Below are 26,165 nucleotides of genomic sequence, written 5' to 3' on the forward strand. Positions count from 1 at the left end.
ATTATATATGTGTGTATATATATAAATATAGTATATATAAATGCATGTGTATATATAGTATATATAAATGTGTGTGTATATATACATCCTATATATAGGATGTGTGTATATATACATCCTATATATAGGATGTATATATATGTATATAAAGTCTGATCTAATACAATGAGTCCATAATACAGGTTAGCTCTATTTGCTAATAATGGTGTCAAGGAGTCAAGCATTGTCTCTCTACAGTTCTTTGTCTCTTAACTGATTTCTACAGTATTAAGATAAATACAAACTTTTATACTGTATCAGTGTTTATTTCTAGAGGTGCAAAAAAAAAAAAAAGAATAAGAGAGACAAAAAAAAGTATACATCTGAAAGGGGACCTTGGAGATAACTTAGTTACTAACAAACAAGATGAGACCCAAATAGTTGGTTAAGTAGAGCTAGGACTTAGACCATATTTTCTTATACTTCCAGTTCTTTCTACAAAGGCATTCTGTTTTGCATATACTAAGTAATGAACAAATTCAATAATTTGAATTCAATAATTCAATAATTGCAGAGAAAAATGCAATCACTTACTTTTATAAAAGTTGGTTTCCATACGATAAGTGAAACATTGATTTGGCTCATGTCAGAAGGAATCAAATTACATGTAATGGTAGCAAATTTACATGTACTGCAGTCCTGTTTAAATGTTCAGAAGTATATATTAATATCTTTGCCATTTGATAAAAAGATACCATATTAAAATATTCTATAAGATAGCTATTTTTAGGTTTATAGTGAATATATTCAGTTAAAAAACATGAGATAAAACTAGCACTTGTCTTGGTTATCTTAATTTACCGGAATTGTGCCTCGTTTGAGATCTTCAGATTTGGATATAATTGTTTTCTTCCCAGAGTTGACACCAAGAGGGTCCTGAAGACTACTGGGTCTGCAGTTTGCATTCTAAGAAATGAAAATATTTTTTTATCAGACAATGCCAGATGTCAGAGGGAAAAATGACTTGTGTAACAACGTGAAGAATCTGTGAGTGACAGCTATTGTCACAGATGATAGATCCATCTTTGGGAGTGTGCGATATGGAAGAAGCCATTCTGTGGCAGTCATATACACTCACTCCCAGATAATCATTACTGTTAGCATGCTACTTTTAAATTGTCATAGATATCAGTGAGGTTGTTATAAAAAAGTAAGGATGCTAGTGGAACTTAATATTGAGTAAGTAATACACTCATTATTTTATTGTTTTCATCAAACATTAGTTGTAATTTCCCATAACACAGAGAGAGAAAAGAAATTAAAACTATACTGAAAAAAAGGGTTAGCATTTATTACTCAATATGATGGCTTATATGATGGTTTGTGAAACAAGCAAAAAAAAAAGAGGGGCTTTCATCTGTATTTATGTACCCATCCAATAATATTTTAGGAGTCTCTAAACATCAAGGGTAAGATACATGGTCTTTGTGGGAGGAAGATGTAAGTAGGCAGTTCTATAAATGTTAAAATGCCATGTTAATAAGACAGCTCATTCTTGGATGGTTTTACTAGACTTACTCTAATAAGATAATGTATCAAGACACTCTACATCCTTGACAGAAGGTAATAAGGATAAAGTTCACAAGTAATAGGAAAAGCACAATAGGAAAAGTACAGTCTTTCTACATCCTCACAAACCTGCTTTTTTGGATTAGAGAGCAATGGTAGAGGTTTAATTTTTCTTTGCTTTTAGGGAGACATTTAAATATTATAATCCAACTGTCACTGTTCCTCTTCTAACAGCAAATATTCTTGACTTCTGAGAATATATTAACTTAAAAAATCTCTAAAGAGAAGACAGATTGTCAAATGCTGATGATATGCATATATTACTTCGATATTTGTTGTGATTTTCTATGTCTGAGATACTGAACCATAACAATTTACCACACTGACTCATTCAAAATTATAGGTACAAAGTGGGTGTGATACTGCTATTATTTGGGATACGTGAAAAAATAGTACTGGACTGTTTTATGTGCAGCTGTGTGTGTGTGTGTGCTTAGGAGCAACTAAGAAGTCTCCTTATAGAGCTGTTTGATCACCTCAAATTAAAGCTGTAACAAACATTTTAAGGCATCAGTCAACAAGTAGTTGTCTAAAGTCTACTCTAGTGGATTGAACAGTATTCCAAAAAGACATGCCCAAGTCCAAGGACCTGGAACCTGCGAATATGACCTTGTTTGGAAACAGGGTCGTTTCGGGACACCTGGGTTGCTCAGTTAGTTAAGTGTCTGCCTTCAGCTCAGGTCATGATGTCCAGGTTCTAGGATCAAGCCCTGAGTCAGGCTCCCTGATCGGCGGGGAGTCTGCTTCTCCCTCTGCCCTGCTCCTGTGCTCTCTCTTTCTCTCCCTCTCAGACATATAGATAAAGTAAAAGGAAACAGGGTCATTCATATGTAATTAAGGATCTCCAGATGAGGTTGTCCTGGACTTAGGATGGGCTCTCAAATTCACTGATGAATGTGCTATAAAAAAAGAGGCAAAGACACAGAAACACAAGGAAGACAGGCATGTGAAGACAGAGGCAGAGACTGCAGTTATGTTGCCAGAAGCTACGGCATGCCAAGGGCTGATAGTAGCCACCAGAAGCTAAGAGAGAGGCATGGAACAGATGTCCCTGTGAGCCTCCTCACAGGGGGAATGAACATTGTTGACACGGATTGTAGACTCTGGCCTCCAGGACTGTTAAAGAATAAATTCTGTTGTTTCTAGCCACCCACTTGGGATAATTTATTACCATAGCAGTTGTAGGAAGCTAACACATCTACCAAGTAGCCAGTGGAAGTTATTATTTAAAATTTTCTAAATGCTTCTCCAGGTCACTTTGGTAAAGCTCTTTTATCACAAGCGGCATGCGGAACAAAAGGCTTTAAATACAAATTGGAAAAAATAGCAATAATGATGTAATTCCAAGGCACACATGACTTACATTAGAAGATGACCATCCACTTGGGTATAGCACAGGATAACCATCTGAGGTCAAGTTGGGAAATGAAATTGACAGCTTAAGTTCTGGCATTGGAAAATGTCCACTCTTTCTAATCTACAGGAAAAAAATTTAAAAGGTAATTCCCTCTTCCTCTTCCAACAGCATCCTTTCTGTATTAGGTAGGACATCTGTTCTTAATTGATAAATTAAGTTGTGTAATATTTTGAATCTGAAAGTGAATGCAGACAGTTTATGGGGCTGGACAGAGACCTGGCACAATTACAAAAGCAAAAAATAGGGGTGTTTAATAGTGGCCATATGTATCAGCTACAATGTATATTGTTCCTTCATCCTCCCACTCCCAAAATAGGACTGGGATTAAGGAATATCAGAATTAAAATTTTGTGTCAATTTACTATGCTTATATCTTTTTGGACATACTAGTCTTGGGAAGGAGGGAGGACATTTACTTGATCCACTCAGAACAGGTGATCATATTTTGTTTGCCTCAACCAGTTTGCCATAACCCCTTAGGCCCACAAATCATTTCTCAGCCCAGTTACCTGAGATCTTCTATCACTCTGCACAGGCAAACCAGATATCTATCTTCTTCCCTTCACTATCCTAACTCCAGCTAGGGCTACTGTGTCAATAATGATTGATAATCTAATTGGATGAGAGTCACATTGACTCTCCTCTTGATGCCCATCTGCTTTTATCCACTAAACTACAATTCCCACTTACTATCACATCATGCCACCAGAGGTGAGTGTATCTCATAGGGAAGGAAACCTAGGCAGGATGAAATTCAGCAGGAAGCTGAATTTACTATTCAAAAGTCTCCACAGGTATTAGAGGTGCAATCGAATTGGAGCAGCCAGGTGCCATGGCCTTCACACCCTCCCTGGGCTGAATTCTTAGGTGAGTAGGGACCTCCTTAATCTACAGATGCCAGAAAATTCAACTGATCTAACTGAGTCTTCTGGAATGAGAGTTACACAGATTTGAAGCATTCCCTGTGGTTGCCAAACACTAAATGCATCCTTTAATCTTGGAATTCTAGGAATTCCTGACCAGCTGTGCCTGGCCTCTTAATCATGCTCCTAGACTCTTGCCACTTCTTATTGTAATATGCCTTAAACTTGCCTGCCATGGCCTCCCAGTCTAATTCCATGTTTCTTACTAAATAGTAAAAAATCATGTAATCTCTAATTAACATTTATTTTTTTCTGATTAAAAACAAGGTTCTTTACTGAAACATTGGAAAAATACTGAAAATAAACAAGAAGTAAGTGTTCTATAATTCTACCACACTGGTAACACTTTAGCATACAACTTACCTGTTTGCATATATTATAAAATCTGCATCATATAAAATACAAAATTTGGCACCTCACCTGTAAAATGTATTGCTATGGTGTTTCCCCATAAACTGAGAAATTCTTTGAGAATATGACTTTCATTAGTGGCTTACTAGTAACCACAATATCAATATTTATTTATGTTCAACACTTACTATATTCTATACACTGTGCTAATTTTCTTATTTGTATTATTGCCTTTAATCCTGTTAACAGCCCAATAAGGTAGATTCTCTTAATATACCTATATAACCTATAAGGAAACAAGGTTAGAATGAGAATAAAGAATTTCCAAGATCACAGAGCTAGTAAATAGCAGAATTAAGGTCTTTTTTTAAATCTAAAATGCGCCCTCTTTAGCAGTCTCTCCATTGATTAATATCTGATCATTTATTAAGCAATTTTATATGGTTAACTTTTCAATTGTGCCTAGGTTTCAATTTTAAAACTACTATAAATGACACTGAACAGTATAAGCTAGGGGTGCCTGGTTGGCTCATTCAGAAGAGCATATGACTCTTGATTTTTGGGTAGTGAGTTGGAGCCCCATGATGGCTGTAAAGATGAAAAATAATAAATAAATAAATAAATAAATAAATAAATAAATAAATAAATAAACTAACTAACTAAAAAAATAGGATATCTCTGAGAATAAATCTTTGTATTACCTATAATTTTCTATGGTACATTTCTAGCAGTAAATTCATTCAATGAGTCTCACCTAAGAAAATGTTCACATGGTTTTTCAATTTCATTACTCCAATTTCAGATTTTATACCAGCAAAATAATAAGATACAAAAGGTTATGGTCAGAGATATTTTTAACAGTATTATTTATATTAACATTATTTATAATAGTTTGAGAGTACCTGTTTCAAGTTTGGACCTTAGTAACAACATATGAAGATTTATAATATTCAAAATTAATTTCTTCCTCCCTTCCTTCCTTCCTTCCTTCCTTCCTTCCTTCCTTCCTTCCTTCCTTCCTCCCTCCCTCCCTCCCTCCCTCCCTTCCTCCCTTCCTTCCTTCCTTCCTTCCTTCCTTTCCTTCCTCCTCCCTCCTCCCTCCCTCCCCTCCCCTCTCTCCCTCCTTATGTTTTGCTGAATTCTTTAATCTGGGAAAAGCAAATGGAGCCAGAAGAACTTGACAGCCTAAATTTCAAAAATTTATCTCAGTAATGAAGTGATTGGCATTCATGCTTGTCATAGAAATTTTAGCAAGGAGTACAGATAAAAACAATGGAATGAATCTTGAGAGCATACATTTATTTCACTTTGTAAGAGAACTTCTTTTTCCACTGTTGGCAATTCCCAAAGAGATTGAGACTATTTTCACCCATAATAATGTTGCATTATTTCATACTTCTGAATATACATTTAAGCCCATCATTTGAATCGGACCCTCATTTACTTGAGTAATATTAACCCAAGTCTGTGTCTGTAAATAGGCATTACCTAAAATGAAAGTCTGGTTCAATTCCATAATTGTTTGCTATATGGTTAGGAAAAGTTCATTATGAGGAATTCAAAGAGAAAACTAGATGTTGTAACAGGAAACATCACTTAAGGATGAGGTAGGAGGAACATAAGTTATAGTATGATATATATGGAAGGTAGCAATGAGTAGAATGAGATACATATTTCTGAGTAAATATGAGTAAATACCTGAGTAAATATCTGAGTAAATATCTGAGATACATATTGCTGAGTAAAGGAAAATATTAGCAAGGCATTTGAAGTTATTAGTTCCTGAAAGAGTCATAATTATTTTTTAAAAGTGCTTTTCTCATTCATACTGAAAAAATAATGTAAATAAAGTCTATAGGCTTATAGGTAGTGCTTCTTTGGTTTTACAGGTTTATTTTTTCTAGGGATTCATTCTAAGCATGTCTTAGGAAGGAATTAGAGACTTAGGTTTTCAATATTGTTTCAAGTATAATTGTAAATACTTCTTTAAATAAAATTACTTCAAAATAATGAAATTATAAGAAAATTCTGGAACATAGGATTAACTATTGAATCAACATGTTCCTAAGTATCTCTTAATACTTTAATTTATAAACTTATAAATTACTCCTTGACAATACTAATTTACAGTTAGTTTCTTACCAAGTAGAAGATATTAATTTCATCTCCAATGTCCTCAGTAGAATTAATAACTTCAGGGACAGTCTCATTGGCCGCAATTGAAATATGGTATTCACTTGCAGAGCTTAGAATTAATTGGAACAAGAAAAACAAACCATAACAAAGTTTAACTTTTATTTGACTTTACTCCTTTTCTTTCTTTATACCAGGTAATTCCACAAAAAGTACATGTAGAGATTTCAAATCAGAGGAAAATTCTTTTACCCTGAGATTTACAATTAAATCTTTGAGGAGGGTGAGAAAGATTATATAATTTAGCTCAATAAGTCCCTGATGCTTATTTAGCCTTAAAATGCCAAAATACATATATTTTAAAATAAAAGTTTCATTATAACCAAGTGAAAATTTCCCATTAATTCACTAATGTCATTTACATTTTGTGAATAATGAAGCTTAAACTCGGTATTTTTAGAAGTGCTGAATTTCAAATAGATTTTTAAAAAATTGCTAACCTTTTCATATTAAAGGCCTATATTTACTGCTAAACTTAAAAATTCAAGCTTTCACATACAACTTCTCCATGTTCATTGGATGAACTTGGTGAAATGAATAATAAAAATATATAGGTGTTTGCCAAAATTTGATTTTAATAAAATGAAAAGTTCTTGGAAAAAGCCATTGTACCAAGAGAAGTGGATAATGGCAAGATAGAAAACAGTGAATAGAATTTGGAGGCTAAGTAATATACACAGAATCTGTATAGATATCTGTACAGATATACTCTGTATCTGTATATACCCTATAATCCTCTCATTTTTGTTGTTTGTTATCAGAAAAAACAAAGTGCTATAGGAAATAAATTAATAAAATGATAAGATTTTTAGACTAAACTTGCCTCTGATTCTTATGCTTTTTGTATACATTGCACTTTTTTTTTTTTTTTTTTTTTTTTTTTTTTTAGCAAAAGCTTGGAGTCTTGCTTAAGCAAGGAAATTTATAGTGGATAACATTGCCAATATGATTTGTGTTTGGATAGATCATAAGGGAAAGGACAGTTTATGAATAATGCAAGAAATAAACAACCCTCATCAATGAGAAATGATGGCTGAGAAATATGCTGGTGACCTCTAAGAACACTGCCATTTGTAAAATATTCCTTCTAGGTCTGCAGCTTGCATTTATGAGTTTAGGCTGGACTGCTAATGCAATCCAGGATAATCAGCACCTCACATTTAAGATTATTTAGCATGCTGGGTCTCAGACTTTAGAGTGCATGAAAATTACTCACAGCGCTTATTTAACTTGTAGGCCAATTTCCGGGCCTCAGAGTTCCTGATTCAGTAGATTGGAGTGGGGCCAAGAATTTGCCTAAGTTCCTAGGTGCTTCTGGTGCCCTTGGCCAGTGACCACACTTTGAGAAGCACTGGGTTTGTAAAAAGGCGTCAACATAAAAATGCAGTTTCCTCCTACCTGTAAAACTGAAGTCCAACTTCATATTTTACTGGGATAGAAATGTTTACTTCATTATCAGAAAGGGCTTCAGGAGGTTCTTCACTGTCACTAGAAAATACACAGCATGTTCAGACAAATCATGAAACCATTGATTATTTAGAGACATTTCTGAGCATTTGAAAGAGAAGCTTATCTGAGCAATTAAATGAAAGCATAAAAGAGTAGAATTCTTATTTTTGTGGTTTTTTTGGTTTGTTTTGTTGTTTTTGTTTTTAAATCAGGATGAGGAGGGAGGTCAGAGATAGATATTATTAAATTTCCCAAATTGATTCTGAATTGCAGTTAGGGTTGAAAATCACAGTAATTTAGTCCAAGGTTTCTCAAACTTCTATGAGGATTATGGATAAGTAACCTTGGGCCAATTGTTAAATACAGAGATTACTGGCTTTCTATCCTTGAAATACAGATTTAGTAGATTTGAGTTAGCACCTAGGAATTTGTGTTTTTAACACAAATCAGGTAGTGATTCTTATTTATTCCTCATGGATGAGGACCTCACAAAAAGATGTGACTGGGGTTATGTGGCAGAAAGTCAATATTAAGTTTCTGGTCTTCTTGTTTTTCCATGCTATTGTTTAGTGCTAATGTTATTTGTTAAACATTTATTTATTCCCTTGATTGAAATTGTCATTTTAATGATATGTAAGTGCATACATGTTTATATATGCATTGGCATATCATACTTCCATGTGTTTAAAAAAAAAGCACATGTGAAGGATATAACACTTACCAACACTGGCTCTGGGGCCAGCATGCATGGGATTGGTCTAGAACATTAACATACTTTGGGAAAGTTATTTAATTTTTCTGTGCCTTGGTTTCTTCATCTATAAAATGGGGGTTTATCATTAAGTGTTAAATAAATGATGATTCTAACACATGTAAAGTGCCTTTAACATTATGCCTAGATGTAGGAAATAATGAGTGCTAGCTTTCGTTATTTTTATCACACACCCTCTCCACCAAGTGACCAAGCATTTAGCAATTTGGTCTCACAGAATGGGATATAAGGACCTTTTAATGATTCTGCTGTTTCCAAGTGTACTAAGTGGTTCGCTGTGAGCTGGAGGATAGTGAAAGCAGCACCCTGCTTTGGGTTATAGATATTTGTATGACTGAGATTTTGCTATGGATGCACCATCTAATTCTATTTTTCAACCTCTCTATGAATTTCTAACACCTTTAAGGTCCTTGTCAATTATAATCTCCTTGATAAAGTTTTCTTGGGGGCTCATTGCCATGTAGATATAATTTCAACCTCTATTAAGTCTCATACATAGTTTATATTCCTCTAATGAATTTTCCTTGTTGTACCTTATGTTATAATAATTTATACATTAGTCTTAAGCCCCCTGCTGTAATGTTTACTCCAGGAAGTTCATGTCCTTATTAATTTTTATATTCCCTATAATGACTAATGTAATATCTCGTCTGTAGTAGATGTCAAATAAATATTTATTGAGCTGGATTAAATTGAGCATACGGAACTCATTTACCCATTAATTTATTTTCTCATTTATCCATTCATCCTACATTTGTTCAGTGATTATTAGATGCAAGGCACCACGTTATTTACTGGGGAATAAGGCAACAAAGATATCTCAAGGAGTTTATTGTCCAGTGGATTATTACACTTAGAAGAAAGTTAAGACACTATTTCAATTTCCTTATTAGTCTTTTGTTATTTTTAGTCTGGGTATTCTATATCTTTCAGAAGCTCTGACTGACTTGGATAAAATGTATTAAACTACAAAAGGGCATCATAAAACTTTAAATTCATCTGATGATTCAGTTGACTTTGATGGGCAGCCAGTAAAAGTTAAATTAGCAATCCTGTAAAATTTTAAATAAATGTAAATGCAATTTGGCAGATATAAGTGATGTGTGATTACAACATGCTTTACAGCTCATAGAACCAATGGTTTAATCTTGTTTGGGAGGTGCCTTAATTCTATTAAATAAAATTTTCTTTAGTTTTAGTTATTCATAAGGATGTTTTTGTGGTGTAAAGGGGTTCATTGCCTTTTACTTTTACTGATTCATAAAAGCTGTAAGAAATTCCAGTAAGTCCATAAAGCAAAATATTCTAAATACATGAAATTATATACTTAATTGCTTATATACACATACACTCATGCATACATATCAACTGACCTTGTTGCACTTAAATGAATGACCACATTTTCCATGAGATAAGATGTATTAAACTGAAATAATATTTTGAAAGTAACCTATGAAATAAAAATATTTTTAGTTTAGTAACAGATAAAGAAGTAGAATGTTTACTTTGATCAAAATGCTTAATTATTTTAATGATATTGCCTAGACTGAAACTGCAAAGTTATTTAAGAAATATTAGCTTACAAAATAAAACCTAATCACATCTCAAAAACAGAATAAGATATAATATACGTGTACTTTTAAATATGACTATGTAATATTTTTTGCATATTAATATTGAGTTTCAAAACTTTATTCAAATTATATTAATAAGAATAATTTGTATTATATAAACTATTACCATGAAGGTACATCCTATGTATATTACCATAATCTACATATCACAATAATAAACAATGTAATTATGAAATTATCATGCTTAAAGCCTCTTTTATATGTAAACTTCAAGTATCAGTAACCATCTATACATGTTCATTATAAAATATGGGAAAACCTACTTGGTTCCATTAATTTGATAATATAAGAAAGTTTTTGGCCTTTCAGGAATAAAAACAAAATAAAAAAATAAAAAGCTTATTTATAATAAAGAGTAATTATAATAATATTAATAATAATGCAGTAAGTTTTGTTTACAATACCTAAGAAAACCTGAAAAATGTTTTTGTTATATTAACACTCTGATACACATAACTTATTTTTAAAAACTATGCCTGAGCAGATAAACTATATAATCCAGAAATCTTCATAAACACCAATAGGCAGGCCAGAAACTGGACTACTTATTTGAAGAAATAGGTCCTCAGCATAGTCCTAGCCCAAGACTCATGATAATCTTTGGAAAGTTGTATTTCCTATTCTGGGAACTAAACCTAGTTTGTGCTAACTAGGATGTTTTAGAATTTGGCCAGCTACATAGATGGCTCAAAATGCACAATTAATAGAAACTACCTAAAATTTTACCTTTGGGATTAAGTGCCAGATAAGACAGAATTTGATATTTAAAGTTCTTTTAATGAATTTAGGCCCATTCACAGAAGGGATGACTAGAATTCAGGTGTCATGACATTTGCAAGGTTATACCATATTATGTGTGGAATTTTCTTTTGTATTTTCTTTTTCCACATATATTTTGAGTTACATTAAAAAAACCACATTTTTCTTAAGAATCTGCTGATCTGTAGCGTCTTTCTTGGTTTGAAATAGTAATCATAATTCTAATAGGATATTTACTGGGTGGGTTTGAACTACAATAGTTTACAAAGGTCAAGTTGCCAGTCTCAGTAGGCGCCTTGTTTCCTGTCTTTCCTTAGTTTCCTGACTGGCCTGGATATATAAGTCTTGGCTTTTCTGATGAGCTTTCAGACCTTGGGAAGATACTAGCAGAGAGTATCTAGCAGAGAGTGGGACTGAAGAAGGTGCCTATTCCATATTGACCTGATCCTGAAATGCTATGAATCTAGATCTTGAAGTCAAAATATATTCTAAGTGTAAAGCACATGCAAAAATCCTTAGTAAATTATCTTCCCATCTCTCTATTGATGGTGTGAGATGCTATGATTTAAGCTTTTACCCTAAGCAGCAAGGAATTGCAAAAGAAAGAAAAAAAAGTGGTTAAAAATAATTAAGATTGGACTTAATATCTCTACATGGTTGAAATGTAACACAGACTGTATCATTATTCTTTATGAAGTGAAGATAATTACATGGTTAATTAAAGTGGTCAGAGGAAGGTGTGGACTTGAGTTGACATTCACTATTTCCATGTCAAAATAGAGGAATTACGGTTTTTTTCAAGTATTATGTGTGTTTTATAGATAATTAAGGAAGAAATGCAATCTTACAATAAATTTCATTTGAGATAGTCAAGAAATGGGCTTAATAATGAGGTTCCAAAAGTAGATTGGTATATCTAGTTAGTTTCATAGCTAAAATGGTTTATTCAATTGAGTGATAATTATTGTCATTCATAGTTTCTTCAGTCACTACAGTCACTAGTAGTCATGCCACATGTATTAAGGGAAAAGGCCTTTCTGAATTCTCATTTGCAAAATGAGGAGCCAGAAGACTTCATTATAGATATGTGACTCTGCCATTTCCAGATATCCAACCCAGTGTTTATCAACTTTTTAGGATGTGGGATTAAGATGACAAAGATCTATTTTGAAGTCTTATATTATAAAATATCATAATGTAAAGAAGTTGAAATAAATATTTGGGATAGTATTTCTATCTTTTCAAGTAAGTAAATAAAGAATCTTCTTATCTCACTTTGATTGACTAAATATTTCTCTCATTAACTCAATATGAATAGAGGAGCAAATATTCATACTGAAAAGCAACCTTCAATGAAAATATAGGCTAATATGTTGTTTATCATTAAATGAGATAACTATTCTTTGTTTTTCATGGAAACAAATACTGTTTTTAAGAATACATGAAAGCACTCTCTCACTTCTGTTCAGCTACTATTGTAGGTTCTAGCGAGGGCATTTGGGCAAGAAAAAGAAATAAAAGGCATTGCCTTGGGAAGGATGCATCTATTTGCAGATGACATGATCTTGTATATAGAATATCCTAAGGAATCCTCTAAAGAACTATTAGAACTAATAAATAATTTCAGCAAGATTTCAAGAAAGAGATCAATATTAAAACATCATTTGTATTTCTATACACTAGCAATAAACAATCTGAAGATAAATTTAAGAGTTTCATCTAAATAGCATTAAAAGGGGCACCTGAGTGGCACAGTCAGTTAAGCATCAGACTCTTGATTTCAGCTTAGGTCATGATCTCAGGGTTATGGGATTGAGTCCCAAGTTTGGCTCTGCACTGAATGTGGAACCTGCCCAAGATTCTCTCTCTCTCTCTCTCTCCCTCTCCATCTGCTCCTTCCCCCATGAGTTTGTGCACATGAGCGTGCTCTCTCTTTTTCAAAAAATTAAATAAAAATAAAATAGCATTAAAAAAGAATGAATACATAGGAATACATTTAACAAAGAAAGTGTAAAATTTGTATTCTGAAAAACACAAAACATTTTTGAAAATAATTAAAGAAAATCTAAATAAATAAAAAGACACCCTATGGTCACAGATCAAAGACTTAATATCTTTAAGGTGGTAATACTCCCCAAATTGATCTGCAGATTCAATGTGATCCCTATCAAACTCCCAGTGTTTTTTTTTTGTTTTTTGTTTTTTTTTTTAGAAAATGACAAGCTGACCCTAAAATACAAATAAAGATACAGGGGACCCGAGGAGCTAAACGATTTTGAAAAAGAAAACACAGTTGAAAGACTTACATTTTCAGATTGCAAAACTTTCAAAAAAGCTACAATAATCAAAAGTGTGTGCTGACATAAAGATAGACATATATATCAATGGATTACAATTAAGAGTCAAGAAAAAACCCATATGTTTATGCTCAACTGACTTTCAAAAAAAAGTGCCAAGACAATTCAATGGGGGAATGAAAACCTTTTTGACAGATGGTGTAGGGCTGCTGGATATCCACACAGAAAGAATGAAATTGGACCCTTTCTTCTTACACAATACACAAAAGTTCATCAAAATGGATTATAAACCCAAATGTAACAGCTAAAACTATCCAGCTCTTGGAAGGAAATATAGAAGTGAATCTTGTGACCTTCGGTTGGCAAAGCATGAATGAAAAAGAATAAATAGATTAACTGAACTTCATCAAAGTAAGCACTTTTATGTTTCAAAGGACATCATCAAGAAAGTGAAAAGGTGGAATGGGAATATTTGCAAATCATATATAATAAGTGACTTGAAAGCAGAATATATGAAGAGCTCTCACAATTCAATAATAAAAAAAAAGACATCCCAATTAAAAAATAGGTAAAGGATCTGAAAAGAAGATATACACATGGTCAGTAGGCACATGAAAAGATTATGCAAATCATTAGCCATTAAGGAAATGCAAATCAATATCACAATGAGATATTATTTCACACCCACGAGGATGGCTATAATAAAAAAGACAGTAACAATGTGAAGAAAGACTGGTAAGAATGAAAAATGGTGCAGTCACTTTGGAAGGAAGTTTTGCAGCTTCCCAAAATGTTATACGTAGTTATATAGCCCAGGAATTCCACCATAAGAGAATGGAAAATATGCCCACACCAAAACCTGTACACAGATATTCATAGTATTATTCATAGTAGCCAAAAAGCGGAAACAACACAAATGCCCGTCACCTGATAGGTGAATAAATAAAATATGATACATCCACAAAATGGAATTTTATTTGGAGATAAAAGGGAACTACTGATGACCTTTAAAAAAACATTATGCTAAATGAAAAAAGCTTGTTACAAAAAGACCACAGATTATATGACTCTATTTATATGAAATGTCCAGAATAAGTAGATTCTTAAAGAAAGAAAGTAGATTATTGGTTGCCTGAGGCTGGGGAGGGACTAAAGGGGAAAAAAGAGAAGTAACTGGTAATGTGGGCTGAGTTTCTTTTGGGGATGTTAAAATGTTCTGAGATTGATTGTGGTGATGACTGTACAATCCACTATTTGGTGAATATACAAAAACCCACTGAATTGTACAGTTTAAATAAGTGAATCTTATGGTATGTGAATTATATCTCAATAAGGATATTATTTTAGAAGGAGAAGTGAAAAAAGAGTTTCTATACAAAGTTCTAAACCAATCTGCTTGGAAGATTTGTTTTCTCTACAGGCCAGAAAAGCCTACTACAATCAGATAAATTGATAAATTATCAAGTATAGATTTTTAATTTTGTCTCAGCATTTTAGTTTGACTCCTGCAATAATCGGCTTTTGATTCCAGTATTTCAAAATTTTGAAATCAACCTTCTTCATCTACATCACCCTAAAATACCATTAGAAGGACTTATTTTATTTATTTATTTATTTTTTTCCATTAGAAGGATTTATATATTTAACTTTGAGCATAGCATTTTTCATACCCAATTGCCACATGGATGTTTTATAATCTTACCTCTTCTCCTCTTCTCAGGAAAGGATATCCAACTTTACATGTGAGATTATGATTGGATTCACAACTGTCTTTTTGGATAGCCTTTGAAGAAAAAGTAAACAGAATTAGAGCAGACACACAGGTGAAATGCTTGAGCTTGGTTTTCCAGAGTTTTCCCAGCCATGTCTTGGACTCTGCCTTACTAAGATTTGTCTCTCAACTTAGTTGGGGGAGTCATAGCATTCTGGGATCACCTGTCTGACCCTCCATGGAAAACACAAAAACATTCCTTAAGGGAGACTGAAGGGCAGAGCACATCACATATCTTGTCTAGTGGAACACTGTACAATGGATGTTCTAACAGCAATGTGCCATTAATCATAAACTGATTAGGTGGCTGGATGAAATAATTCACACATACTAGACTGCCACAGGAAGCCCACAGTGAGTGGTTGCCATGAGAAGAGTTTAGCCCGGTGGTAAGAGCATGAGTTCTGATGAGGCCACCAGGAGTTAAATTCTGACTCTGTCACTCTAAGCAATCTTCTTGTCAAGACTCCTCACTTCTCTGAGCCTGATTTTCTGCCCAGTGAGGCTAGTCATACTTTATTTCATCAAATTGAAAATGCCACTGAATCTGAGACTCTCCATTATTTTGTGTACCAATAAGAGAGGGAAAATGCTGCCAGTTAAGTAAACATATCAGTTGTAAAATGCAGTTACAGAAAGGTTAAAATGTGACAGAAAGGGTTTAGCTTAGAATCTCTATAGTACAATAACACCTATTTCCTTAATGAGAATTGAGTAAGTGGAATGCTTAGAACAGAGCCTGGAACATCATATGACTCAGGAAAAGACGTCATTATTATTACTGTTTCAATTGTTAATAGAAATAGAGGAGATGCACTGTTGATTTTTATAGTTCTGCCTCTCTACCAAGGCCATGAACTTAGTTGAAGAGGATACTGGCAATATTTTTTTTTAAGATTTTATTTATTTATTCATGAGACACATACACACACAGAGGCAGAGACATAGGCAGAGGGAGAAGCAGGCTCCATGTGGGGAGCTCAATGTGAGACTCGATCCTGGGACTCTAGGATCACGCCCTGAGCCAAAGGCAGATGCTCAACTGAGCCACCCAGGCATCCCAGCAATGATTTTTAATATAGTTCCCTTTCCAGAGAAAAATTCAGTGATAATATTTTTCCAGAATCACTTTGAACATTTAGATTTATAATGAACATTCTTTACTGGATCTAAAATACGTGGTAGTAATGGAGGACATTTCTTTTAAGCCTCTGTTAGTCATCATGTCCTTAAGCAATATCCTAATAAATAGAGAGAAATGTCACTGAAAGTCTGAATTTACAGAAATTAGAAAACTAGACAATAGAGTTTTAATATTATATTAATAAGGGTATTGTTTTAAATATGAATCATACATATTATTAATTCGGATATTTATAGATAGAATTGTAAATAAAGCAGATTCATTCAGAGACCTGAATTAGAAAGCAACGTTCAAATTTGGAAGTACTAATTATTCCTGATACAGCATCTTATGCAACTATATGTTATTACCAAAATAAAAAAGAATTCTGTTTTGACAATGAGACTTTGTAATTTAATACCTCTCTGGCCAATGTAAGGGTTTTACATAGAAAATGAGAAATGATATCTTAATGTTTCTTTATGTAAACATATTTTTTGTTCCATACATGCAATACTCTCTCTGCACCTCTGTTCCACACTGTCTTGACTTTATGTTTTAATATTTCTTTGATTTTGTCTCAATTTCAGCTGTGTAATGCTTCTATGAAACATATGATTTTGATACATCGGTGATTCTTTCCTCATACTAAATCTAAGAAAAGTCACAAATCTCTAAAGACATTCATCAAAACAGAACCTTTTTAAAAAGTTTGGTACTTTCACCATTAGTGAATACTAATAATTTGTACAAAATGTTCTCTATTGTTCTAAACCCAATAAAAACAATTAGTTGAGTAGCAGGAAAAGGAGACTCAAGAAATGATTACTACTAGAATTAATAAATATTAAAGCTAAAAATTTACCTCAATTCCTGAAAAAATTAGATTTGGAGAATAGTGCACTATGGTTCTGGTGTTATAGGCGCTGTCCTTTTTGTTTTTGACCGTGAGACTAACATTGAACTTATCGTTATGGGACCTGACAATAAGCAGGCCTTTTTCTGTGGTGGATACTTTCAGGGCGAGGTCCGAGATACATTTTTCCTTGTTTCCACAATCTTTGGCAAAGGGAATCTGAAATGGCCATAGGAAAACATTTTTTCAAAATTTAGTTAAACATGATTGAAAATTACTTATTAACCCGCTTTGTGAAATGACATATTGCCAAACTAAGTTAAGCAACTCATAAAGAGAACAGATTCCACTGCAGAAATCTTAAGGAATTTTAGATTTATTCCCGTAATTTATAGGGAAAATAATAAACTTCTGGGTATAAATTCTTCCAGCCTTTTAAAGAATGCACAATTTTCACAGATGTTTTTCACTGGCTTTAGTGTGCCAGAGTAGAACAGTTTCAAAAAAATCAAGTCAAGTACTCTAAGATCAAAATCTATGAGAGAACACTTTAACACTCAACTCCAATTATGAGATTTTCTTTTGAAAAGAATCAAATACTTAGGAATGTATTAGAGCTCAGAGGGTAGAAAGTGGTGAAGCCACATAACTAGGAGTTTTCCTTGATTTCTCTTCTCATGAAGTCCTACTCCCTTATCTAAACCTTCATTAAGAGCTGTCTATTCCACTTCTTTTCTAAGAATCTCTCAACTATCTTCTTGCCTCTCCATTTTCACCATCACTTCTAGTCTAGCTATCCTCATTTCCTCCCTGAACTAATGCAATAGCTTCCTAAGTGATCTCCTGCACCCACTCTTGTTCCAATCATTGTTCCTCTAATTATTCTCCACATTGCAGCCAGAGTAATCCTTAGAAAATATAAACCAGTATCACTGAACCAATTAAGGCCATCAATAGCATTCCATTGCTCTTCAAAATACCTGCACACTAGCACAAAGGCTGGAATGATCTGGTTCCTGCCTGTGCCTCCGCCTCATCCCATATCACCTTCCCACCTTGCTCTTCAGTGTCAGCCACATTAGAGAGTTTAATTTAGTCCCTTAATGCCTCAGAACCTTTACACATATTCCCTGTGCATGAAACATTGCTCCCTCCACTCCTGAGAATACTTAAATGTCACAATTTCAGGGGAAATGCCCCCCTGACTCTCTACCTAGGCAGAAGTTCCCATAAAACAATTAAGTTCTCCTCCAGGGTACATGCTTTAATTCCTACCTAATATCTGCTTCCTAGGTTAGACCATAAACCACAAAGCCTATATGTTTAAGACGCCCAATAAATATACTTGAAAGGAAGAAAGACAGAATGAAGGATATGTGTATGGGGAAAACTAATTGCCCATCTCTAACAATTCCTCCACTCCATCATTCTACTTGCTCACTCTTTCTCAGGGGTGGGACATTGAACTTTGTGAATTTGGAAGGAGGATCAGTCCCTTCCCACCTCTTCTGCTCTTAGGGCAGCAGTGTGCCCATGGGAAGCTCTATATCTCTATTCTGCAAGTTTTATGATGTAGGCCCCCCTGAAAATGACCTGATGAGCACTGCTGATGACATACTTGGTTATCTGTGGTCTAAGTCTTGTTCAGTAGGATACACTCAATATGTCTAAGCTGTGCCCTGGAACCCAGTGTTCATTAGTAATAAAAGGGAGTTCCAGTAGGCCAACCCATGTCTTTCTTTCAACTGGTCCTAAATTTAGGAGACATAAAAACAGTTGTTATTTATAAGTTCCCTCCAACAATAGGAAATTGAAGAGTTCCCTCCAATAATAGGAAACAGAAGAGTTGAGAAAACTCTAGAATTTCATTGTTTTTTTAAAAAAATTGATTTAAGGTTGTGTGTGTGTGTGTGTGTGTGTGTGTGTGTGTTTCAGGGCTTTATTTTCTCCCAATATGTTCACATATAGGTTATCTGAATTAAAAAAAAATCTGACTTACATATTCATGTACTGAATTTGGTAGAGAATCATCAAGAACAGGCCCATTTTCTGGATCGGTAAGATTAAAATCCAAAGTTATCCTTACAGAATCCCGAAAGTCATGCTTGTCCTACAGGTTGAAACATAACATATTTTATCATTGGTATTATATTTCCTGGATGTTCTGACCTTGTTATGGCTTCCATCTGCCTCTGTGGTTCAGGCTTACTGGAACATTCTTGTGCACCTGATCTGACATATGATCATCAGGCTTTTGCTTCACTGGAGAGAGACTGCCTTCTGCCTTGATAGGGGACACTGCTGGAATGCAGAGGCTTCAGAGTATGATCAGTTGATTCACTTCCAGTTTCTCCGGGGCCCTGCTGGAGTAATAGGATGTGCCATACTTTGCCATGTCAGGATATTCTACTCTGGGCTGCTTGTATAACAGTATCTTTTCTCTTGAGACGTTGAGCCAACCACTGCCATGTAATACTTCTAGGAAAGTCTCCCAATTTCAAAAAAGCAAACTTTCTTTAAATTGAGTTAGATTTCATTAGTATAATATATGCCTTGAGTTGCAAGAATTTTATAATGCAAAATGATATGTGATATGAATGTAATCAATGTTGTTTCATACTATCACCAGTAACAGCCATCCCTTATGGCATGTCCAGAATTATGAGCTTTACACACATTATTGAGAAGTATTTCAACAGTCCTCCAAGATGAGTAACTATTATAGTCATTATTTTACAGATGAAAAATTCAGCCTCTAAGAGACTAAACAACTTGGTTAAAATCACTTGGAATGTGGGGAAGTTTTGAGACAAATTCCATCCTGGCTGACTCCAGAACAAATGTTAATGTATCTATTAAAATCCAAAAAGAATTTGGAAATTTTGAAACTAGTTAATTCCTTTTAATACCAAGTGCCTACACATAGCTAGAGTCTACATTTTGGACAAATATACACTACAGTGATTTCTAGCAGGTTGGAGGCAGTGGCACATCTGGCACATCTGGTTACATGCCCTTTCAAATTTTATACAAGTTATATAAGCACAAAGCTTATGGATGATAGAAAATACTTGATTTCTTCCCCTTCAATTTAAAGAGTGAAATATATATAGCACAGTGGACAAGAAGGGACCCCAGAAATCACATGGGCCAACAGTTTGCTCTCAGGGCATGTAACCACTTATCCACATTTGACAGATAAGGCCCACAAAAGTTAAATGATGTTTTCAGTTTAAAAGAATAAATGAATGACTGTAAAAACTGAATGAATGAATGAATGAATGAATGAAGGCAGAAGGTATCTTATAAACTAGTATACTGTGCTTTCTACTATTCCATAATATACGGATGACTGATAACACACAGGGAAGATGAAAGATAGTTTTATGAAATGCATTTGGAAATTAGAAGATCAGGCCTGTGATTTTCTGATAAAAGTGACTAAGATGAAGTTTGCTTTGTGATGTGCATTTTGAAATAATATCATGAATGACTTGAAATAAGACATCTATGCTTTATTCTTGATTTGGAATAAAGCAGTTATAACATATATGATTTACTTGCCAACATGTAGAAGGAAAGCTTAGTGCATTCTGATTCTTCAACTGTGATGTTTCTTTGAATCTTTCTTTCTTGAGTTCCAGAGAAAAAGCTTCGTGATATCTGTCTTAGTGAATCTAGTGTGACACGGTACTGCATATCTGGAAATAAAATGACAGAAATATTTACTTGCACTAATTTTCATATGGTCTAGTTCATCAAATTAGCATTATAGAAAAAGCTCTTGAGCAGTAAATCAATAACAGTTTCTATTACTCAGCTATCCACACTACTGTAGTACAATGGTAGTCCTAGTCATAAAGATAACCTTTATGATAACCTGTAGGATAACCATAAAGACAATCTCAGAATCACTTTCTGAGTTCACTATGCCTTTAATGTTTAATCACACTTATAATGTATATGTACATATGCACACCCACACACTCATACGCATGTACACCTACATGTAAATGAATTTTCTGACCATGCATGTATTTATTGGGTTTTCACTTAAATTATATTTTTTAGTTTAGTAATGTTGAAGTCCTATTTAGAATATTGATTATATTTCAATAGACACAAAAATATACATGAATGTATTTTTGCCTATTTTATGAAAAAGTCACTTCAGACTGTTCAAACACATAATAAAATAAGCTTAATAAATGAATTTAATAAAATAGGCATACCAAAATTAAAAAAAAAAACAAGTTAAACCTTACACTCTCTAAAAAGGCAACAATCCTTAGTTTTTTTTTATTTATTCACGATAGACATAGAGAGAGAGAGAGAGAGAGAGAGAGGCAGAGGCAGAGACACAGGCAGAGGGAAAAGCAGGCTCCACGCCGGGAGCCTGACACGGGACTCGATCCCCGGACGGCAGGATCGCGCCCTGGGCCAAAGGCGCGCGCCAAACCGCTGAGCCACCTAGGGATCCCCAATCCTACTTAGTTTTATCACTTAGTTACTTTATAAAAATTAAATGAGACTGAAATAATGCTGTATATGAAAATGTAGCTCATTTTACATTTCTATACCTAATTCATCTTCTAGTCAGAGGGCTATTGCAGAGCATAAGTATGCATGTGTAGAGAAAACTAAGAAAAATAGATTTTAAGGATTAATGATTTTTCATATTCTACTTACGTTTGTTTTATAGAGTAAACTACTCTTTTGCAGCCAATGGCCTCCACAGTCTTGACTCCAACATATTTCAATATCATTAAAAAACCACCTTAGATAGTGTACATGTAGGTAGGAGGAGATACTCAGACTGTGCCTGAGAGCGTACACATGGAACATGTCCGAATCTCAAAAACCAGGGTTATCTTCTGAGTTGAGCAAAGAGATCTCAGGAAGTAGGGGTGGCAAAACATTCAGGTCCTTTGCGATACCAGTCTTACCAAATAGGGTAGGAGAAGCAAGAGAGGGTTTGTGAAAACCTATGGGAAGGAAAACTGGGCTCTTTTGGAGCCCAATTTTCAAATTCTACTTCTTAATTGTATTATTATTATTATTGTTGTTGTTTTTAGCACCTGGTTGTTTGTGGTAAATGGGAGAGCCATTGCATATAAGCATTACAGTTTCTGCTCCAGAATTTATTGGGTTCCATAACATATTCTTTCTTTAGTAGATTTTTTTTCAAGGTTCAACATGTACACAGGGGCAAATGTGAGATGCAGATCCCTATCAAGGGGGAAAATACAGTATCTTCCTGAGTTTCCTCATGTGTATTGTCCTCCTGCCCCGAAGTACTTGGTATACATATGACACTTACCAGCTATGTAAATTGTGTCTTCTTTGGACTTTAATTTCACATCAAAACACACTGTAGCATTTATGCATACTGTTTCCTTTCCTTCCACACGGCAGTTTTTCTTTTGGATATTCACTTTATTGGGTTCAAAATTCATAGTCACTTTAACTACAGCCACATCTCGGGACCTACAAACATACACAATGATGATTATTCACACCTTTTCACATTTAATGAATGCCATCAATATGGGAATGCAATGGGAATGCACTGATGGGGATTCTCCTTTGTGTATAGTTGGGCTCTCAGGATTCCATTTCTTTGGTGACTTTTAAAAAACATTTATTTTTAAAATTATTTTTAAAGATTTTATTTATTTGCGAGAAAGTGCATGTGTGTGTGCATGAGCTGGAGGGGAGGGGCAGAAGAAGAGAGAGAAGTAGATTCCCCATTGAGCAGGGTCCTGGGATTGAGCCCCATGTCAGCCATAAATAAGTCTTCCGAGCTTTGTAAGAAAACTTTGAAACAAAACCGGAGAGTATAAATTGCCCTTATGTATGTACGTATGTATGTGTATATATATATATATATGTATATATATATATATATTTAAAGATTTTATTCATTCATTCATGAGAGACAGAGAGAGAGAGACAGAGAGAGAGAGAGGCAGAGACACAGGCAGAGGGAGAAGTAGGCTCCATGCAGGGAGCCCCACACAGGACTCGATCCTGGGTCTCCAGGATTACACCCTAGGCTGAAGGGGGTGCCAAACTGCCAAGCCACCCGGGCTGCCCTGTATATATTTTTATTATGAGAGTCAATATGCTAAATATTTTTAAATTAAGGTTATCATAATAAATTAATCCAGGATTAACAGTTTAAACAAAGACTAAATGTATCCTTTCTGGCTGACACTGGTGACTTCTGTTTGGAGGCCTGCTTCTGGGCGTGCCCTCCCCAAAGTCACAGCTACCTGCTGCCCAGAATTCTCCTTTCCTAGGCACCACCTTACAGTTTTTTTCTCCCTATTATATGGCTAAAACATTTTTTTAATATAATGGCTATTTTCTGTGCACAGTTTAGTGTACAATTTTTATTTGACAATAAGTTTTTAAACATTATGTCTTAAACATTTTAAACATTATCTCTATTTTTAATTTTTAAATTTTTTTTCAAATTTTTAAGTTTCAGTATAGTTGACATATTAGTTTCAGGTGTGTAACAGTGATTCAATAATGGTATTCATTATGCTATGTTCACCACAATAAGTGCAGTTACCATCTGCCACCACACAATGCTATTTACAATGTTATCAATTGTAATTATAATTGCAATTAATTGTCTTAAATTATGACAAAGTCATCTACTTTCAGGTCTCTATCTTTACTACTTTTCTAGATAAATTCCTTCTAGAAAAAGACCTTTGAGGTTTGTTTCCATCTAAATTACTTTAAGTCAATGCTTGATTTGGAAGAATCAATACGTGGACTTTTCACCAAAGCACATGGCATAAATATATTTTTAATATATTAAATCCTTTCATTATATTTCTTTTTCATCTTTCTTTTTTTTTCCTTTGGAGAGAGAGTGAGCGAGCAGGGGGAGGGGCAGAGGGAGAGCAAAAGAAAATCTCAAGCGGACTCCATGCTGAGTAAGGAGCCAGACATGGGGCTTCATCTCACAACCATGAGATCATTACCTGAGCCGAAATCAAGAGTCAGATGCTTAACTGACTGAGTCACTCAGGTGTCCCCCTCTTTCATTATATTTCTTAATTAAGTTTGTAACATTTAAAAAAATTATCACACAAAATTCATATCCTTGATATTTTAGTCACTCTTTTTTTCCCAAATAGAATGCTTTTTTGAAGTTGGGCTTCCTAACTAGTTAAAACTGGAATTATTAATATTATTAATACATTATTTTATTAACAAGTTAAAAGTAGAATGGTATTTATATATCTGATCATTGATTAGAATTTTACAATTAAATGAAATTAATTTGAGATGCAGACATTTTAAAGGCTGACCATAGATATTACTGAAGATGCTTCTATGCTTGGCCAACAATATAAATACAGACAATAATGCACAATTGTCTAATTATCCATATTAAGTAAATGAGGAAAGAGTCAATTACCCCTAAAAGCTTGTGAACAACTCAAAGTTAGGGATGTTTTCTTGTTCTCTATGGGGCCCTCTTCTACCTTATGCTGTCATCTAAAACAGAATACCTATCTTAGTGCCAAGCACATAATAAATACCCCAAATTAAGAGTTGACTCTACTTGTTATTTAATATGGTTTCTCAATTTTAAGACTTATTTACTCCTCCAGATTCTTAAACTATGTAGCTTCTATCTAAATAATGGGGCATGAAAAAATAATGGGGTACAAAAGAAAACAGATATTTGGTATAATACGGGCTCCAATCATCCTCTGAGCTCTGGAACTATTTGTGAAATATTCAGATTAATTGGATGTTATTAAAATACATACCAGAAGAGGGCAGCACCACCAAGGCCCCCAATAGTCACATCAGTCAGACCATCACCATTTAAATCCATTTCTCCATGGATAGACTGGCCAAAAAATTTTAGTGTCTTGCCATCTCCACCTGATGGAATACGCTGTGAAAGTCCCAACAGAGAGTTTTTATGCCAGAAGTGTCTCTTCAAAAACAGTTTTAAATAAATCTGAGAACTTGGATTGGTTAACACAAAATTAGAATTAAAGATATTTTGGAAATCTGCCTAAGAAGCCCCTCATGTGGTGACAAGATGAATTACTCAGATGTTACCAAAGCTTATTCTTTTTATAGTACAGACAAAATAATTTCAGGGTTACTGACACCAGAGAGAGGGAAAAAAATTTTATAACGTCATCTTGTCTAATGCTCAAGGAAAACATTGTGAGTAATTGGCTCTCCTTTCTGGTTCCCACTCAATCCCATAATACCAAGATATTTAAAGATGCTGGAACCTTGAAAACACATCAGACAAGCAAGAGAGGGAGTGGAAGTTTGTCCTAGGGGTCAGTTGGGGGCTCACTGAATTTGATGGCTGGTTATAAATAGAACATTCCACCAAATACATTTTCCAGTATATGATCTTTGCTAAAAGTCAAGGGCACTCTAAACTCAAAAGGCAAGAATGAATGTGGAGTTCTCCAAGACTGATTTGCGCATATACCCAAACATAATGTGTTTAATATTCATACTTCCTGATTTGGCTTTGGTTCCAGCTGGTAATATTTTAATAGGACCTGATGGCAAGGAGATGGGACTGACAGACCTTCCCTAAACTTGGGGTCTTCGAATCCTCCTGTTCTTCACTTAAAAACTATAAATTAAGAAGCCAAACAAGGCAATCAAATGGAAACATTTTCCATGCATAAACATTTCTTAAGACAATCTATTTTATTATTAATGATTTAAATATTCTCTTTTTTCTACAGTGAAAATGCCGTTTCACTAAATCATCAGGATTAATAGTGAAGGAATAAAGTGATAGAACATAAGAAAGAAACTCTTCCCTTGGGCAGCCTAGGTGGCTCAGTGGTTTAGTGCCGCCTTTGTCCCAGGGCGTGATCCTGGAGACCAGGATCGAGTCCCACGTCGGGCTCCCTGCATGGAGCCTGTTTCTCCCTCTGCCTGTGTGTCTCTGCCTCTCTCTCTCTCTCTCTCTCTGTGTCGCTCATGAATAAATAAATA

General features: G+C 34.4%; 1 protein-coding gene across 1 annotated transcript in view; it reads right to left on the bottom strand.

Moving 5' to 3' along the window:
• ITGA1 (integrin subunit alpha 1) overlaps positions 1 to 26,165 on the bottom strand; it is a 160,888-nt gene that overhangs the window by 14,257 nt on the left and 120,466 nt on the right. Inside the window, exons 15-26 of the mRNA XM_025435006.3 lie at positions 24,953 to 25,083; positions 22,474 to 22,640; positions 20,718 to 20,854; positions 19,153 to 19,263; positions 17,163 to 17,372; positions 15,106 to 15,186; positions 10,087 to 10,163; positions 7,891 to 7,980; positions 6,442 to 6,544; positions 2,972 to 3,085; positions 841 to 945; positions 574 to 678 (exon numbers count right to left, since the gene is read on the bottom strand). Of these exons, the coding sequence (XP_025290791.1) occupies positions 574 to 678; positions 841 to 945; positions 2,972 to 3,085; positions 6,442 to 6,544; positions 7,891 to 7,980; positions 10,087 to 10,163; positions 15,106 to 15,186; positions 17,163 to 17,372; positions 19,153 to 19,263; positions 20,718 to 20,854; positions 22,474 to 22,640; positions 24,953 to 25,083 (1,431 nt within the window). The remainder of the gene's footprint in view (positions 1 to 573; positions 679 to 840; positions 946 to 2,971; positions 3,086 to 6,441; positions 6,545 to 7,890; positions 7,981 to 10,086; positions 10,164 to 15,105; positions 15,187 to 17,162; positions 17,373 to 19,152; positions 19,264 to 20,717; positions 20,855 to 22,473; positions 22,641 to 24,952; positions 25,084 to 26,165) is intronic.

This window comes from Canis lupus, chromosome 4 (assembly GCF_003254725.2).
Source record: "Canis lupus dingo isolate Sandy chromosome 4, ASM325472v2, whole genome shotgun sequence".
NCBI classification, from domain to species: Eukaryota; Metazoa; Chordata; class Mammalia; order Carnivora; family Canidae; genus Canis; species Canis lupus.